The 17,868-nt window shown below is 47.2% G+C and overlaps 2 protein-coding genes across 2 annotated transcripts; both read right to left on the reverse strand.

Annotated features, from left to right (window-relative positions):
• Window positions 1-2,942: 2,942 nt before the first annotated feature.
• Window positions 2,943-6,685, reverse strand: LOC135400466 (uncharacterized protein K02A2.6-like). Its single transcript, XM_064632298.1, has 6 exons — window positions 6,489-6,685; window positions 5,189-6,325; window positions 4,784-5,133; window positions 3,794-4,697; window positions 3,430-3,725; window positions 2,943-3,358 (listed from the first exon to the last, which is right to left on the reverse strand). The coding sequence occupies exons 1-6, from the start codon at window positions 6,683-6,685 to the stop codon at window positions 2,943-2,945; spliced, it is 3,300 nt and encodes a 1,099-aa protein (XP_064488368.1).
• A 2,837-nt stretch (window positions 6,686-9,522) lies between these two features.
• On the reverse strand, window positions 9,523-10,772 carry LOC135399548 (uncharacterized). The gene is made up of 2 exons (XM_064631288.1): window positions 10,285-10,772; window positions 9,523-10,147 (listed from the first exon to the last, which is right to left on the reverse strand). The coding sequence occupies exons 1-2, from the start codon at window positions 10,685-10,687 to the stop codon at window positions 9,954-9,956; spliced, it is 597 nt and encodes a 198-aa protein (XP_064487358.1). The 5' UTR covers window positions 10,688-10,772; the 3' UTR covers window positions 9,523-9,953.
• Window positions 10,773-17,868: the final 7,096 nt, after the last annotated feature.

Consider the following 17,868-nt stretch of genomic DNA (forward strand, 5'->3'; position numbering starts at 1 on the left):
GGAGGTTGCAGGCGACGCAAGTTAGGGAAATCGGTTTATAGTTAGTTGTGGAGTGCTTGTCGTCACCTTTGTGTATTGGGACAATCTTTCCCACTCGCCAGTCACTAGGGATATCGCCGTTTTCAAGAGAGTGGCGAAAAATCAGAGTGAGAAACTTCGTCGACTCCAGTTTAGTGTTTTTCATAACTTTTGAGTTGATGTTATCAATGCCGCAGTTGTCGATTAATTTAACGATACCCTCGTATGTGATGCAAAATGACGGCATTAGCGGGATATCAGGGGAAGAAATGATGGGAATATGCGACATATCTTCAGAGATGAAAACAGAAACAACAGTAACAAACAAATGATTAATCATTGTTGACTGAACAGAGCAATCAATTCAGTGCTTGATGATTTTTACGATAATGTTATATGCATAAATGCAGATATAAAAGAGGTCACAATCAAGCACAGCCCCGGCACTGACATAACGACACGGGGTCACGACACTGGCAGCTTCCACGCTCACACGTAAGGACACACTCTGTAACATGACGAACACAGCGCTAAAAAAACATACACAGGACGAGGATGTAAACAGGACAGCACCATGAGTACCCTCTGAATACAACTGCAACTCCTAATCACTTACTGGCAGCCGCAAAAGACATTCCCATCGTACTGGAGCCATCGGATGAACCGTCTGTAGACTTCTTCTTCCGTCTTCCGTCTGTAGACCTTCTCAATCAAAGAGCTTGACTCTGCAGTACAACACTCCGGAATGCACACCTTCCCGGGGGCAGATCAGGTCACATATAAAGCCATTCAAAACCTTCCAATGAGTGGACGACAAACACTCCTCAATATAATCAACCAATCTTGCTGCACGAAAACTGTTCCGAGTCCATGGAAAACCGCCAATTCCCATCTTAAAACCAGGAAAGTCGCCGCACAACCTCGACTCGTTTCGCCCAATAGCCCTTACCAGCTGCATAGGCAAAATCATGGAGCGCATGATCCACTCACGCTTAAACTGGTATTTTGAAACCAAGGCCTATTTCCCAGAAGTCATGACAGGATTTCGCCAAGGAAGATCGGCGATAGATAATGTCATAGACCTTGTCTCCAGCGTCTAGCAAGCTTGGACTGAAGGACAGCTAACAGCTGGTGTCTTCCTCGACGTGATTAAGGCGTACGACAGCGTGCTGCACAGCGTCATCGTCGCCGCACTCCAAGAGGCTGGGATAGGGGGCCGGCCGCTATCATGGATTCAAGATTTCCTCTCCGATCGGTTCATATTTGTGCGCACTTCAGAGGGAGATACGGCCACATATCCCGTTCACCGTGGCGTTCCACAAGGAAGCGTACGTACTCCGTTCACTGCTCTTCAACATCATTATGGCTATGATAGAAAACAACGAGATTGCACACCGGCTTGACGCAACAAATAACAATTTTAATGCATGACTTCTCCTGGCTTCTGGAATATTTTTGCATCATTATGGCTTCACTCCCCTTACAGTTACGTGAACACATCCACATAACAATATGTGCTGACGACGTATACATCTGGACCTCAGCTTTCCGCCGCGATACGATCCAACAACGTCTACAGACCGCTCTAGGCACTATTGTATCCTACCTCGCCGACCGCGGGCTCTCGATCTCACCAAACAAAACGGTAGCCATGGCTTTTACGCGCCGCTCTTTTAGCAAGTACACTTTACATGTTGGGGGTCTACCGCTGAACTTTGTCCCGCATTATAAATACTTGGGCATCATCATAGACAGAGGGTTGACATGGTCGAAACACCTCAAGTCAATTTTGACCAAAACCAACAACTATACCAACGTGCTACGACGCGTCGCTGGAGCATCCTGGGGGTTGACGTGTGCTGACCTGCGACAGCTACACTGCTCCCTCATAATGGGAACCCTAAGGTACAGCTTGCCGGCCCTACACGGACTCAGTAGAAACGGAGAGATGGAACTCCTGCGGATCCAAGCACGTAGTCTCCGAGTATGACTAGGAGTCCCTAGGACCACTGAGACATACTCCGTCTTAGCTGAGGCGAAGGAACCACCGGCACATGTCCTGCGAGACAGAGAGACACTACGTACCTACACGCGATTTCTCACCCGACTCCTATCACATTACCTCCAGTCTATCGAGTCGAACTGCCCCTCGTCTACGTTCGGAGCTGCAGTCTCCCGTCTAAAGAGCTGCGTACCATCGTCCACTGCACATTTCTCATATGCTCCACCTATGTGGACCCTTTGTATCCCTTAGTCCACACGGACATCCCTGGCCTAGCAAAGAAGAGTAACGTGCCCCCTATCACCGCGCGCCAACTTGCGCTGGGACATTTAGACACTGCGCACCACCAACGAAGGGAAGTGTACACTGACGGATCTGTGGTACATCAAGTACCAATCTGTGGTACCAAGTTGTAACATCCGGCAAGGACTTAAGCTTCCTGTAAAACCGACTTTTCCGCATAGTAATAATGTTCAGAACGGAAATAACAACACCTTTATTTCCTGCTTCGTGACCCTTGCAGAACAAGCGCTCGCGCTCCAAATCCATGCAACTTCGTCGTCGCCTTCCGGCTCGACACAACGAAACTCAATAGCAAATACACAACACTTCTTCCCACTTATGTAGAACGCACATTACGAGCTGTTCAGCAAGGTCGGAAAAAGTCTGGCGGCTGGCGCGTACGCTGTGACCTTCAAAGCTCTCTTGTAGGCGGATCCCTGGTTTCAGTAACGGCGGGAGCAGTCACCACATCCGAGCACTCCGTTAATCGTTGAGGACCTACTGCAGTTGCCCCTGACGGTCGCTCAGGGGAAATGTCCACGGTGCACAGAACGGAACTGCTGTTCTAGGGATCCTGATCATAACGTCGTCTAATGTGATCGACGTGACGTCGTGTCGTTCCGTGCTCTGTCTGGACCATCTACAACCGCCAACCCATCCGATCAAGTAGCTGACCCGGTATCCACTGACGACCTCCTGTGAAGTTTCTAATGTAGACTCTCATCGATGGCTTGAACAGCGCGTAACGTGACCCAGCTTCCTCCTCGTCCTCCCCCATTGAACTCCGATGGTCACTTGGTTTCAACGCCGACAGCGGCGACGGAAGCTCCCTGCTGAACATCATGGCTGCTGGTGACTTGCCTGTGGTGGCGTTGATTGTAGTATGCTGCTTGAACATAAACCGCGCCAGGCACTTGTCAACGTGTCCCGCACTATCCCGTTTCAGAACCCTCTTCAGTTCCGCCACCATGCGCTTTACTTGGCCGTTAGTGGCCGGGTGATACGGAGCACTTGTGCGATGCTCGACGCCATTTGCTTTGAAAAATCTCTTGGTTTCTGCCGATAGGAACACCGACCCATTATCCGACACGACTACCTGCGGAATTCCGAAGGTGGCGAACATATACCTAGCTGTTCAATCACAGCGGCGGCCGTAGTACTTGTCATTCGCATAACTTCCAGCAACTTCGTGTAGGCGTCAACAACAAGTAGATACGTTCGCCCGTCGACCGGTCCGGCGAAGTCGATGTGAATGGTCTTCCAGGGTTCCGTCGGTCTTGTCCACAGCGGTGGCGGAGCTCGGGGCGGAGAGCGACGATCGACCTGGCATTTGGAGCAGCCGCGTACGAGTTGCTCAATGTCACGATCGATTCCCGGCCACCACATGTAGCTTCGAGCACAAGCTTTCATTGTGACTATGCCCCTGTGTCCGCAATGCACCAGTTTCAAGGCCTGCTCTCGAGCAGCCGGGGGAACCACAACTCTCTTCACCTTCCAGCACAATCACCTTCCGTAGCCAGCTCCCGACGACGTATCTTGTATTGGTCAAAGCCTTGTCCCCGTAACTTGTGAAGGCTACCGTTTCGCAATGCTCTGTGAACTGCTGACAGCATCGGATCTTGCTGAGTCATCTTTTCTAGAGTGTTAGCCGTGAGAACAGGTCCTTCTAACGTGTCCAACAGGACCACGTCACCTGGTCTATACGGTTCATCGGTCATGGATGGCAACGGCAGTCTACTGAAGGCGTCGGCATTTTGGTTTGTGGTGCCCTTCCGATAGCAGAAGTCGTAATCATAGCACCCTAATTTCAGACACCATCTCGTCATCCTTGACGACAGCATTCCAGGCATTGGCTTGTGTTGCCCCATTATGCCAAGCAGCGGTCGATGATCGGTGTATATCTTGAAACTCCTACCTGCGACGTACTGGTGAAATTTTTCTACCGCAAACACCAATGCTAGTCCTTCCCGATCCAGTTGAGCGTAGTTCTGCTCTGCACGTCCCAACGTGCGCGAGGCAAACGCAACGGGCAGTTTGCGGACATCGTCGTCAACTTGTGCAAGCACGGCCCCTACACCGTATGGAGAGGCGTCGCACGCGATTACTAATGGGTTTGTCTCGTCGTAGTGGGCAAGTACAGTACATTCGTTTATCAGCTTCTTGAGGTTTTCGAACGCCGATTGGTGCCTTTTCAGCCACTGCGATTTGTTGCCGTGTTTAAGCAATTCATACAGATCCCTTGCTATGGCGGCGCGGTTTCTCAGGAACCGGTCGTAAAACGACAGCATGCCTAGAAACGCTTTCAATTCGGTCTTGGACTTTGGTGATGGGGCCTGAAGCAATGCCTTGACCTTGTCGTCTGTCGGATGCAGACCTTCTGCATCAATGCGATGTCCTAAGTAAGAAACCTCTGGCAGCGCGAATCACTTCTTCACTTGCACTTGTCTCTTCTTAGGCGAAGGTTCGCCCCTTCCAGCTTACTGAGCACCTGCTCCAGGCGTCTGTTATGTTCATCTATGTCCTTTCCGCAGACAATGACGTCGTCATCCAGGTAAGCGCTTGTGCCTGGAATATCCGCCAGCAAGGTGTCGATGAACCGCTGGAAAATTCCTGGAGCTGCCGATATTCCGAACGGAAGCCTCTTCACCCGGAACAAACCCTTAATCGTGTTAACAGTCAAAATTTCCGCAGCCGCAGTGGTCAATCGGAGCTGCTGATACGCTTGTTTCAAATCCAGCGTAGAAAATATTTTTCCTCCACGAAGTCTGGTGAAGACCTCGGTGGTAGTGGGAAGCGGGTAGGATGATGCCTTGGTCCTCAGGTTAACCGTGCTGCGGTAATCACCACACAGCCGTATGCTGCCATCCTTTTTTTTTCATGACGAACAGCGGTGTAGCCCAGTCCGAGTGCTGTGCCGGCTCCAGCACCCCTTGGGAGACTAACTGGTCGATTTCTTTCTCGACTGTACTTCTAAGAGCGAAGGGGACAGGTCGAGCCTTCAGGAAGCAAGGCGCGGCGTTCTCCTTCAGCTCCAGTGAGACCGGGCCACCCTTGTGACCGTCGATGTTTTCGACAAACACAGTTTCGTACTTCTTTAAAAGGGTGTGCAGCTGGCTTGAGTCCTGAACGTGATGAATACCGCTGACTCTGATGTTCAGCGGCCTGAACCAATCTCGTCCGAGAAGATTACATCCAGTTCCTCTCATGACAGTCAGAGTCAAAATGAAGTCCTTCGTCTTGAACCGCACACGTACTTGAGTCGTGCCTAATGCCCTTAGGCCTTCGCCTGACCATGTTCGTAGACAAGTGGTCTTTTTCTTTAGCTCCGGAGGATTGTGTAGCCACCTTTCCCGATAAGTCTGTTCGCTGATTATCGAGCAAGCTGCTCCCGAATCCACTTCAAAATTGAGGCGCTTTCCTTCTACCTTGAGCGTCACTGTGAATTTGGGAATGTCTGGATGACCTAGTTTATCCCCGACGTGGTTAAGTTGGTAGAGCTCACTGGAGGATGAACTCCGCTCATCATCCGACCCACTAGCAAGGTGATGACTGTCTCCTGCCACTGGCGCTCCATGTTGCTGCTTACAAGCTCTCGCAATGTGGCCCTTTTTGTTGCACCTGTTGCATATGGCATTCTTGAACCGACAGTCCTTTGCCTCGTGATCTCCCAAACAGCGGCCGCACCTTTGTGTTTTAGTCGTCTTCTTCCGATGTCCCGCGGACTTTCTCCGAACGATGTTAACCTGGTCTCGTTCTTGTGCCGACTGCAGCTGACCCTGCTGACTCACTGCTGACTCCGTTGCGAGAGCAATCTTGAAAGCCCGATCGAATGTTACGTCACGCTCCACTAAAAGGCGTTGCTGCAGGTTCTTATCTCGAATACCGCAAATGAAGCGGTCTCTCATCATGACGTCTAGAGGCAACGCTGTGGGCGGTGTCGGCTGCTCCGTCGTTGCCTGTTGCTGTGGTGGGCTATCCCCTGATGCCCTATCTGTCGCCGGCGTCGAAGCTGTACTGCTAATACTGAAATTGCAGTCTCTGCATGGCGATGGCCCTGAGTGCTGTAACATAGTCTGCTATCGTTTCCGTCGGCGCTTGATTACGCTGATGGAATTTGAATCGGCTGAGAAGTTCCGACGGTTTTGGATCGAAGTGTTCGGCGAGACACCTGACGATATCTGAGTACCTCACTTCAGATGGAAGTTGTGGCGCAAGGAGGGCTTTCAGAGTTTCGTATGTAGACTCCCCGCACATTGTAAGCAGCACCGCTCGCTTCTTCTCTGGTGCTGTGATGAGATTGCCCTCACAGTAGAACGTTAGACGTTCTATCCACGTGGACCAACTCATGTCCTCGTTGAACTCGGAGATCCGTCCCAGTGACATGCTTGCCTGTTGTTCGATGTCGTCGTGGGAATGTCCTCACTCGTCGCCAGTGTAAAACCGACTTTTCCGCATAGTAATAAGGTTCAGAACGGAAATAACAACACCTTTATTTCCTGCTTCGTGACCGTAAAAATGTCCCCTTGCAGAACAAGCGCTCGCGCTCCAAATCCATGCAACTTCGTCGTCGCCTTCCAGCTCGACACAACGAAACTCAATAGCAAATACACAACACTTCCTCATGAAACATCCTCCACAGAGGCAGAGCTCTACGCCGTCTATGCAGCATTGTCATACATATCGCGTTCATCAGCGGACAATTGGACCATGGACTGACAGCAGGTCAGCATTACAGATGATAGCCTCATACTGTGCTAATACGATTAACGACATCTGCACAAGGATCGCAAAGCGCTACAATGAGTTACTCGCCTCAGGCCACAGTGTCTGGTTCCAGTGGGTGCCAGGCCATACTGGCCTGCACGGGAACGCATATGCTGATGATGCTGCGCGCAGCGCTCATGAGGAAGGTGAGCTAATTGCATCAGTACCGATGTCGTCGTCCGCAAGCAGAATTCAGGTGAGGCGGCTCTGCGCCCGCTATACACTACACTTCATAGAAAATGCTGTGCCTGAAAACACGTTCCTACACTCCATCGACCCGAAGATGGAATTCACGACCACTCTGCGGCTCACCCGAAGGGAAGAAACTATCGTACACCGTTTACGGTTAAACGTAGCCCGAACACCGACGCTGCTATACAAGATGGGCCAAATGAACTCCTAAGCATGCGCAACGTGCAGTGTGGAAGCAAACACAGCGCATCTACTACTGCACTGCAGACGTTACGACACTGCACGCGACACCCTCAAAGGACGCCTGACTGCTCTGGGACACACACACATAGACCTTCCTGTATTACTTGGCCCTGTCCGACACTCCCGTCAGTGGTGCGTCACTCGAGCTTTCCTCGACTTTCTCCACAAGGCAGACCTCATGAACAAACTATGAATTGACCTTTCATGTCATCTACACATCACGCCACCCTCATCATCTTATATTTGTTTTTACTTCATCTTTATTTTGTTTGAGGAATAGCAAGCCGACCTTAGGTCAGGCTGACCTTTCCGAAATAAACGCCCCCCCACCTCTGAATACACCTGAGTCGCGCGCCCGGAAAAACGCAGCCAGCGAAGCGACATGTCAGATTCGTGACATGTCGATTTCTTAAAGCTATAACACCATAAAAGTGATGTGTGTGGCAGTGCGATGCAGGATAAGGCCACCCTTGCATCGATGTTCTTTGTTTACATAGCCTTCCGTGATAAAGTGCTTGCACACGCGTTGCGTACATGACATCAGGATCGACACGCTGCTGGAATGCACCAGCGCTCGAGAGGCTATATCTTGATCGTTGCAGTTCATCACACAGGCCGCCCAACAAACGATAAAGGAGCGATGATCGCTGCAGATTCAGCTATTATAAGCAACCACAGTCAACGACCGAACACCGATAAAAAACGCACAACGATCACCTCTGCCAGAATACGTACTGCTGCCGTTCAAATATCATGGCAAACACTCTGTATGTACACTGTTTTAGTGATAATATCAACCATATGTCGCTGAGCTTTTCGTTAACGAATACAGAGGTAGGCCTAACTACCTAACCGCCATCCCGTTCCGCAACAACCTGTAGCAGCGCCAGCGCCGCCTGAACTTTTCTTCCGTTAAAGGGGTTGAGAAACCACATGGATAGACCTTTGTCTCATGCAGAGTCTTTTCGCCTTACTCCACGCACTCCGTACTCAAAGTCCCACCTCCCACCTCTTATTATTTTTTATGCTACAGGGTTTTAAAAATCTCCCATTTTTGAGGCCCCCGCCGACCGTGGCGCCAAACGGTGCCGGGCAGCTCTATGAAGTCGGCGGGAAGTGACGCCTTGACCGGTTGCTCTATGGCTCTACGTCATAGCCCTTCCGCTCATTTCCCTTCGCCACGTCGCGTCCCAGCGCTCGCCGCGGCCCTGTTTACAGGCGTCGTCATGAGAACGGGAACTCCGCACTTCCGTGGCGCGCTCGGTACTACGTCATACCGAGATCGGGCGAGGAGGAGGCGAGCCAAGAGTGAAGGGATCTCCTCATATTCAAAGCGCCATAACTCCGTGGCGCGGAAGCGCAGCGTGAAAGGGTTTCGACGGAGATGTTTGGCACCAATAGATCTACATTTCAAACATCATTTTGTGTAATATTTTGATTTTGATTCACAACCCCTTTAACAGCCTCATAATCAGAATACAAACGGGAGCCTTCCTCTTAGCAGTCCTTCTGTCCTCTGCTACTTTCTCCCTCTCCTCAAGTATCACGTGACACTGTGAATAATGAACATGCGTTGCGGTCTTCTGCTGGACCGTTCTTCATAGCCGGAGAGATCACGTGATCGATTCGATCGATTTAAATCCGGCGTCACTAAACCAATGGTTTGTGTCGGCTGGTGAATACGGCCTAAATTTTCTGTGGATGAACATGTATTAAGTATATGTTTAGTGCGGGTATCAGGATGCCTAGCAATCTCTAGCCTATCGGTATCACGTGCTCTTATGTTCATTAGCGACATGAATACCGGGACGGGGAGGGGCGGTGATATTGCCGAGTTGTTCGTTCAACGAAAGCGGTAGCAGTGTTCGCTGTACCTAAAACACCTGTGGCCGACTCGTTGTAGACGCTTAACCAGGGTCGTAAGATAGTCCCCGAATTTGTTGGTAAGGTCCTTGTCTTTTAGTGTTGCGCCATCTACTTTTATTTCAAGTCGTGCAGGTACCCCGTCTTAAAGGCTTACTTATTTCACGCCATACGGCATCGCTCCGGGCTCCTGGCTAATAGAAAATCATATCCTACCTCATTGCTCACGTTTAAGATGACAGATTTCATTATCCATGGCGGCACCCAAGAACACAATATCACAGACAGAAGGGAACATGCCATAACAACTTCTACCCTGAACATTTCTTTAAGCAGCGAATATATTAAAGGAACGACCGTTCGGAGATACGGTAAAACGTAGTTAGCAGTCACAAGTCAGCAGCAGGAATCAGCTGCTAATGCGACATTAAGAGTTCTAAATAGTGAATAGCAGACAACTGGTTTTGTAATGTAAATTATTTTCCACGGAGGCAGTAGTCGTGTCATGACTGATTGTTCTTATCCAAGGGTTGCCCTTTCTTCAATTGCCTGGTGAGAGAATATTGGTGCTTGTAGAAGGTGGATAACGTTACTCGTGCGTGGTCTCAGTCTCATTTTTGGCATGCCTCTCGCTGGGGTGTTGCTCCTGGAGTTGCAGAAAGATCAGCCACACAATGAAAGTCACAAGGGCGGCGACCAGCAACACAGCGCCTATGTCCATTTGGTCCTCATCATGTCGACTAGGGAACTTGTCATAAGGTGCTGCAACGGACACTGGAATGGCTGATAACAAAGGTATGGCTTATTTTGAGATAGTTGATAAGTTTAGCAATAAAAAAGATGCAGCGTAGTTACGTAACTGCAGCTACTGGAAGGATAACGATATGTCCAGGATAGAACAACACTTCCAACTCACGTACCTGGTGCGGCATCGCATTTGGATGTATTGCGCTCAACGATTTCTCTATGGGCCGCAGCAGCTGGTTCTTGTATGTTTTGACATTGAACCTCGGGAGAAGTACCAACACTAAAAGGTGCAGTGGGGACTGCTGCACTTGTGGGCTCTACTTCGGGAGGAAGTGCTGCCCCATTGGAGATTGCGCTCGTTGGACCCTGGGGATGGGTAGTAGGGATGGACAGTTCCGGGCTTGCTGGCGAGGAGATGTCTTCGGCTGAGTCTACTCCCTTGTTTCCTTCGTGCTTGTGTTTCTTCTTCTTGTGCTTCTTGTGTTCCTTTTGTCCAGGTGGTGCCAGATCTGAATCAGCTGGAGGGCGATCAAAATTTGTAGCATTTGCATCAGCTTGATCCTTCTCATCATTCATAGCTATACTGGTTATATTTGAAGATATATGACGCAACAGCTCGTAGACAGAACCAGTACGGAAGCAATGCACGTGAAGCTACATATTCTTCTTCGTCGTTCATTTGTTTCCAGGTGGTAGGACAGCGTCGGCACTCAGCAGGTGATGACACATAAAGAGGAGCGGATAATTCTGGTTAGGAATTTCTGGTATAATCGTTCCTTTCTGCACAAAAATCAGCAATACATACAACTCATACATACAATACATACAAGTCATACCAAGCCAACTCACACCAAGACATCTTATACTGCAACAACTGACACCGGTACTGTTAACACCGACTGATACCAAGACAACATATACCGAAACAACCCATACCGGGACAAATCACACCAAGTGAACCCATGTCACACTAATCTCATTCCAATTAAAGTCGCGCCGGGAAAGACCATATGCGGAGAAAATACCACAACATGTAACTTATTGTGAAGGAAATGTAAGAATCCCACAAATAACATTTACTGACGCACACGAAGAGTCGTTGAAGCACGCTAAATGGGGTATAAGAGCTTTTGAAAAGAAATCAAATGGAAATTGTCCCACGCTTACTGTTGATCTGCATATATTGTCCCATCCGCTTAGCAGTGCGTCCCGTCGTCAGGATGTCGCTCCTAGCTTTTCAGGGTATGCCTGGCTGTTCATTCAAATTTGTAATGTTGACTATTGGTTGTTTTAATTATTTCTTGCTTTGATAAATTGGTTGGGTATCGTTTCGCTGTCGTCTCTGTGATTGCTGTTTTTTTTATGTCAGCATAGTTGACTAGTGATAATTGTTGCTATGGTTGTGTGTGTGTGTGTTTGTCTATCTACATGTTCCTCTGTTCTGCTCTTCAGTTCATGGATTCGAATAATGTGAGCAGAGAGAAATCATTTCCTTACACCTATTTGTGATAAGTGTGATAAGTGTTCTAATCAAGATAACAAAAAATAACGCTTTTTTTTAGTGATAACGCTCACAATTACGCTTCCTTGTGACAGCAAGGTCCTTCATTTATGATGTTACTTCATTCATTCGATGGCACTCAATATGGATTTCAGCCTTGGGGAAACCATTGGTTGGGGTGGAGAGAGAGACCTCGCTCGTTTCGAGGAAAGAGGGAAAAGGTATGTGTGAAAGGACGGGAAAGGAGGTGTGCTTGTCCCTATGTGGAGCTCGCCTCGGCTCATGCGCCATTCTACCCTTTCTATGTGTTACTTTGGATTTGTGTGCCTCCAATAGATTCACAAAAAGGAAGTTTTGTAGCATCTGTTAGTTGGGATGAAAATTGTTCTCATAATGCATTTCATGGTCCTCAGTGTTCGCCCAGCTTTGGTCATCAGGATGATATGTCTCTTCCTAAAACTAGTTTTCATTAATGTTATGGTGTGCTTTGTCGCTCTGTTCCTCTGAAGTGTTTCGGTGCTTCAGTTGATAGATTTCAAATAATATAATTATTCCCTTTCTTGTATATGCTCTTTGCATGTTGGTTGAATTATGATAACCTAGAGTGTCTAATGGAGAAAGCACCAGTCGTGGTCCCGCGCATTCGAGGAAACCGGTGTCTGAAAGATCATGATATGTTCGGAAGTGTCTCATTGTAATTTTGATTGTCATCATATTGAACAAAAATATCATCTTTAATTAAAGTTATGTACCGTCAAATAATTATTGCTAGTTTTGATTTTATACCTCAGATTTTAAAAATAGTTGTGATGTGGAATAACTAATTGCGGTAATGTCTATTCTTGGCATGCAAGGGTGCTTCGATCCATTGAATGTCATATCAATCTATTTAATTGTGTCCAAGGCTAAAATTGTATCGTTCACACGGAAGAAGACCCGAATAGCACAATTTAATTATGTTCTTGATAACTTGTCTATAGAGAGAGTTGAGGTTATCGGTGACCTTGGTGTCTTTTTCGATAGTTCATTGAAGTTCAATCACCATGTTTCGTATGTGTACTCTGCCAGTATGAGATCTCCGGGGTAGAATATGCATTCACTTCTTTGTCTGTATTATGGCCTTGTGAGACGCAAACTGGAGTTTTCTTCTGTAGTTTGGAACAGCTTATCATAATCACCGTCTGACCATTGGGACACTATACAAATGAGACTTGTCAGAATTGTTTACGACAGATTTGTGAGTCGGACGTTGTACTTCAGCTGTAACAATATTCTATCTAAGCTGAGCATGATGCCCCTACGTAATAGACCACAGATGCGTGATATGATAGTTTTTCATAAGCTTGTTCACGGAACAATGGATGCTCCCGCACTATTGTCTCAGGTTTGCTTCTACGCCCCTCCAAGGCTAACTAGGTTTCCTTCTACATTTTACCCTGGTTTCCCTTATTTAACATCTCCGATTGTTCGAATGCAGTGTGTTTACAATGACTTCCAAGACAATGATGTTGATATTTTTTCTCATTTTAAGGTTTTTAGAACTGCTGTCTATTCTTGTTTGTGTGTCTAATTTTGTGTTGTCTAATGTTGCTTAGAGTTCTTTTTTCTGTTTTATCTGTATTATTTACTGTATTGGTGTTTGGTATCAATTAGAGTGCACCTCCGTGTAGGCTTCAGCTGTTGGTGGGCACTGACAATAAATAAATAAATAATTGAGTTCCTCGCATAATCTGTAGTGTGTATGAGATGTAGCTATATTGATTCTTTCACCTGTCCGCGTTCATTGGCATTAATACAATATTTTCGCTTGTACATTTTGTGTATGTCTGTTCTTTGGCTGTGGAAATTGTTGGTGTGTGCTAGGCGCATCGAATCTATCTGTTTGTTGTCACGATAGCTTTGTTATTGCTCGCTATGATTCGAATAATAACATAACCAGCTTGCATGTAGCTACATGTATCTGTAACAGACTGGTTGAATTAAGATCATGTCTATTTATTGCTTGTGATGGCCGGGGGAAATTGGCAGTGCTGTCTGTGGCAATGGCGGTGGTCATGTACATGGAAGCTCAGACATGTTATACTAAGATTGTAATTTTGATTGTCATCGCGCTGATTAAGAATATCTTCTTTAAAGTTGCGTCCTTTGATATAGAACAATTATTGCTAGCTTTGATATAGAATAGCGAATTAGGATAAATTCTATGAGGGGCGTTCAAGTCAAACCGGGACTTCCTGTCTCCTGAGTGTACAAATGGCTCCCGCTACTTCTTTTTCATCATTTTCACACGCGACAGGCCTCCGCGTTCACCACGTACTGGTGCAAAGTTTGTGCAAAACAGAAGACACGTGCTAGACAAGATGGCCGACAACGAAGTGAGCGCGCATATCGAACAGCGAGTTGTCATGAAGTTTCTCGTGAATGAAAGCGTAAAGTCATCTAGTCATCTGAAATTCACAGAAGACTTCAAGATCAGTATGGCCACGATACACTTAGCCGCAAAAAAGCGATTGAGTGGTGCAAACGGTTCCGAGACGGCCGTACATCAGTGCAGGACGATCCTGGCCAGGGCTGCTCAGAGCCCAGTGTCAGAGTTCCTGAGAACATCCAACTTGTGGAGCGCCTGATCCTCAAAGACCGACGGATAACATGTCTCGAACTGGCTCGCAAGACGGACCTTTCTGTGGGAACGTTGAACACTATCATTCATGAACACATCCAGTTGCCTCATAGCCAAAGGAGTCCTCCTCCTACAGGACAATCCACGCCCGCATACCGCGCATCTCACGACACGCACCTTACAGGAACTTGGCTGGGAGTTGCTGCCACATCTCCCTTACAGTTCAGACCTCGCCCCCAGCGATTTCCATCTCTTCGGGCCACTGAAGGCGTTCCTTGGGGGCCGCCACTTGAGCTGTGACGACGAGGTCAAGAATGCGGTCCGATCATGGCTGCTGCGTCGGTAAAGATTTCTACGCTGCTGGCATCCAAGCCCTCGTGAAACGCTGGGACAAGTGCATTAGTGCAGCTGGAGATTACGTTGAAAAATAAAACTAATTTCTCGCCTCTAAGTTCATTTTACTTTTGCGAAAAATGAAAAGTCCCGTTTTGACTTGAACGCCCCTCGTATTTATTGCATGCATGGGTGTATCATGAAGCGTGACGACGTGGTCAGGTACCAGTGCCAACTGCGCACAGTGCTTCATTGTTGCCGATTTAATACACAGCAGAGGGAGCGGGGCGTGCGCGTGTGGAACACATAAGTAACGGAGCTATCTTAGTGATACGAACAAACAGAACGTATCTTTCCGATACAATGGGTACTCCGTGTCATTGAAACTAATATTCATCTATTTAATTGTGTTCCTAATAAAATTTATATACGTAATTATAATTAATAGATATATATATATATATATATATACGTGTGTGTGTGTCAGATGTGACCATTGATCTTGACATCTATCTGTGTTGATTGGCATTAATACAATACCTTTTGCTTGTACAACTGTGTATGTATCTGATTTTCATGCATTGGGGTTGATTAATTCATTCTTCAATAAAAGGTATATCTTTTCTATGGGGAAATGTGACGACTCGCGGCATGATCAGCGTGTTACGCGGCTTGCAAGCGCAGGTGCGCGCCCTTATCCGCAGGAGGGATGATCTATATCACGTGCAAGGGATCTAAATAGCGCAGCTGGCCGTTGCTAGGAGCTGTTGGTATGGAACAAAATGAACACCGGTCTCCCTCGACACTATCAATTACTACTACACTAGTATGGGAAAACACCCGCATTTATAAAAAGAAGTTTAACATAGAAGATTCATTCTACACTAGAAAATATGCGATTTTTGCATCAATAGACATATTGGCTTAAAAATCCATAGTATGATCTCGACATATGATACATGAGCTAACAATATTTGAGCATGAATCGTCATGGTCGTCTGATACCAAAGTATATTTGGGGGACATAAGATGAAGGCTATAGGGTTATACGTGGCGGAGGAAAACCCCCGAAGACAGAAGAAGACGCAAAACAGTTTACTTGTGTTGCGTAGTCCTCTGTCTCCGGGTTTGAGAGGATTTTTAAAACTCGGCCTACTCAAAGTGAAAAGTACTTGTGGATTTGCTTGAGTTAGTGAGTATTACTCTCATTCATGACCAGTGCTGACTATCTTGTCACATCCAGAGGTCGGCACTTGCGACCGTTGCTCACTCATCTCAAGCTCAGCTCTCGCTTTGCTCACTCACTCCCTGTTCAGCTCAGTGTTTCACTCGCCACTCAGCTCTCCGTTCGCTAACCATGCTCAACTCATTCGTCACATTGAGCATGAGTGAGCATGCTCATGAGTGTGAATTTTGTCATGTATATCACGTTCCTCCGCGTAGCAGCTGCAGGCACTTTGTCCATGAGACTGTCCTTAACCCATGGTGTTAATCGATCATTGTAACTGTTCAAGATATCGAGAAGGTCTCAATGAACTATTACAATGTTTAGATTGATAGTGAGGAGGGATTCACTTAGTGGTACTCATTCATCCCATGGTGGTACGCATAGTTTTACCCATCCTGATGCAGTATGGACTATGTTATGCTCATTCGTATTCGGGCGTATCACGGTTCATTGCATATACCTATATCGGACTTTTTTACGCATAGTGTCACTGTTGCGCTTCAAGAAAAAGGGCGTCTCATGTCAGCCACCCAGGTGAAAAACAAATGGCGGAATTTGCTAAGCAGGACAAAAAGAGTGGCAGCCACCGGTAAATATGATTGTCTGGATCACATTATTAAGCAAGAATCGCTATAATGATGGAGTTTGAGCTTGGCGCACATTGATGGCACACATGAGGTTTTATCTAGGGCTCGGGCTCTAACACGTTTTTCCTATTTGCGTTTAAAACGTTTCTGCTTAAACGCTTTACACGCCGTTTAGAGTAACGTATGGTCTGGAAAACCTTTGCTTATGAAACGTTTAAACGTTTTGTTAATGCGAAACGTTTAAACATGTCGTTAATGTGAAACGTTTAAGCGTTTTGTTAAAACGAAGCGGTTGAATGTTATGTCAAGGTGAAGCGTTTAAACGCCTTGTTAATACGAAACGCAACGCCTTTCGAAACGGATACCTATTTAAGCAACTTCTTATCTTTATTAATGGGAAACATGGACGCGCCAGGCATTACGGGGACAGAGACAGAAGTTGTCCTCGTTATATGCCTTGCGCGTCCATGGTTCCCATCAGTAACTACCAACTACGCCAGTTTCTCACTGTCTTATAAGAAACTTATTAGTCCACTTCATATTTGGCTTTCAAGCAACCCCTATTTGTGTTCATTTTCGTCGTGCATTTCATTATGAACCGACGTGTTTCACTTAGGGATCGGAACCGGAACTGAACCCGAACCGAAAACAAAAAAAAACGTTATTTTCAGACGAACCCGAACCGAACCGAACCCGAACAAGTTTTTTGCTTGTCCTTAACCGAACCGGAACTGAACCGAAAAAAAGCATACGGTTACCGGTTCGGGAATCGGTTCAGAGGTGAAATAATTGCACTACTGACTGACCTTTTTTTGACTCATCTGAAACGGTTATCTCACACCTTTCTCTTACAACCGTGTACGGTGAGCGCAAGCTCGCTTTCAGGTTGCAAAGTTACTGCCCATAACCCGGTTAAACCGGGACCGAAAAAAGTAAGGGTACATTTATGCTGCAGCATCGCTGCTCGCTGCAGCTTCAAGCACATCGCTGCTCGCATAACCGCTAGGGTGCGTTTACCCTGCAGATTGCTCAAGATGCTGCTCGCTTTCGCTATATCAGTCGCCTAGCAGCGTTCACTGTGGAAGGATGGAAACGAGGAAAAGTGGGAAGGAGGAAACCGACTTCATCACAACCAATCGCAGGTCGGATTTCAAGACGCCAGTCATCAATGATACCAGGAAGACAAACATGTTTACATTCCTAGGTGCAGCGAGCAGAGCGGCAAGCAGCGGCGAGGATAAGCGAGCAGCCAGGCTGCAGGGTAAATGCACCAACAGAAAGCTCTGTGTTTGACCTGTCATCGCCAGAAGTCAGGTAGTCCCCGGGCATGTTCAAACATGTTTGGCAGCATTGTTGTGGCGATGATCATGGCGTGCATCTTTGGCAAGCAGCGATGCTGCAGCATGAACGCGCCCACAGAGATACATGTGTTTGTTTCGTCATCGCCAAACAGCGATGTGCCATGTGCCAGCAGCGATGCTGCAGCAT

This window comes from Ornithodoros turicata, chromosome 7 (genome assembly GCF_037126465.1).
Source record: "Ornithodoros turicata isolate Travis chromosome 7, ASM3712646v1, whole genome shotgun sequence".
Lineage (NCBI taxonomy): Eukaryota > Metazoa > Arthropoda > Arachnida > Ixodida > Argasidae > Ornithodoros > Ornithodoros turicata.

Excerpts from the sequence above, each read along its gene's own strand:
- LOC135400466 (XM_064632298.1), bottom strand. The coding sequence starts at position 6,685 with ATGTCACTGGGACGGATCTCCGAGTTCAACGAGGACATGAGTTGGTCC. Across the intron at positions 3,726-3,793 it reads GAAGGTGATTGTGCTGGAAG|GGGCATAGTCACAATGAAAG; the intron begins GTGAAGAGAGTT and ends TTGCGGACACAG. Across the intron at positions 3,359-3,429 it reads CGCTGTGATTGAACAGCTAG|AAACCAAGAGATTTTTCAAA; the intron begins GTATATGTTCGC and ends TCCTATCGGCAG.
- LOC135399548 (XM_064631288.1), bottom strand. The coding sequence starts at position 10,687 with ATGAATGATGAGAAGGATCAAGCTGATGCAAATGCTACAAATTTTGAT. Across the intron at positions 10,148-10,284 it reads CAAATGCGATGCCGCACCAG|CCATTCCAGTGTCCGTTGCA; the intron begins GTACGTGAGTTG and ends CTTTGTTATCAG.